Source organism: Silene latifolia, chromosome 3 (assembly GCF_048544455.1).
Source record: "Silene latifolia isolate original U9 population chromosome 3, ASM4854445v1, whole genome shotgun sequence".
NCBI classification, from domain to species: domain Eukaryota; kingdom Viridiplantae; phylum Streptophyta; class Magnoliopsida; order Caryophyllales; family Caryophyllaceae; genus Silene; species Silene latifolia.
This window is the reverse complement of record NC_133528.1, coordinates 33,394,203-33,394,790: the sequence shown is the minus strand read 5'-3', so window position 1 is coordinate 33,394,790 and position 588 is coordinate 33,394,203. Positions and strand designations below refer to the sequence as shown.

The 588-nt window shown below is 44.0% G+C and overlaps 1 protein-coding gene across 1 annotated transcript; it reads left to right on the top strand.

The window, feature by feature from the left end:
- LOC141648929 (uncharacterized) lies at positions 1 to 588 on the top strand. Its single transcript, XM_074457635.1, has 2 exons — positions 1 to 372; positions 493 to 588. Exons 1-2 carry the CDS (start codon positions 1 to 3, stop codon positions 586 to 588), a joined length of 468 nt encoding a protein of 155 aa, XP_074313736.1.

The following is a 588-nucleotide window of genomic DNA, read 5'->3' as shown; positions in this document are numbered from 1 at the left end:
ATGTACAAAGCTTCTGCAAATGGTTTGGCTGAAGCCTTCAATAAAACCCTTTGCAACTTGTTGAGAAAAGTAGTAGCAAAGTCAAAGCGAGATTGGCATGAAAGGATTGGTGAGGCATCGTGGGCATATCATACCACATACAAAACACCTACTCAGGCAACCCCGTATGCATTGGTGTATGGAGTAGAGGCCGTGTTGCCATTAGAATTGCAGATCCCTTCCTTGCGCATTGCCATTCAGGAAGGGCTCACAGAAGATGAAAATGACAAATTGCGTTTAGCAGAGTTAGAGGCTCTCGATGAAAAAAGATTAGAAGCTCAACAAAAACTCCAGTGCTATCAAGCAAGGTTGTCACGCACATTCAACAAAAAGGTGCGCCCTCATTCTTTCCAAGTAGGAGACCTTGTCCTTGCGGTACGAAGACCAATCATCACCTCTCACAAGCCAGTTGGTAAATTCACCTCTAAGTGGGATGGTCCATACGTGGTACAGAAGGTCTACACGAATGGTGCTTACAAAATTGTGGATGAAGATGGCGTTCGTGTAGGCCCAATCAATGGGAAATTTCTGAAACGTTACTATTCTTAA

Coding starts and splice junctions, on each gene's coding strand:
- LOC141648929 (XM_074457635.1), top strand. CDS start 1: ATGTACAAAGCTTCTGCAAATGGTTTGGCTGAAGCCTTCAATAAAACC. Junction 373..492: donor CACGCACATTCAACAAAAAG/GTGCGCCCTCAT, acceptor TACGTGGTACAG/AAGGTCTACACGAATGGTGC.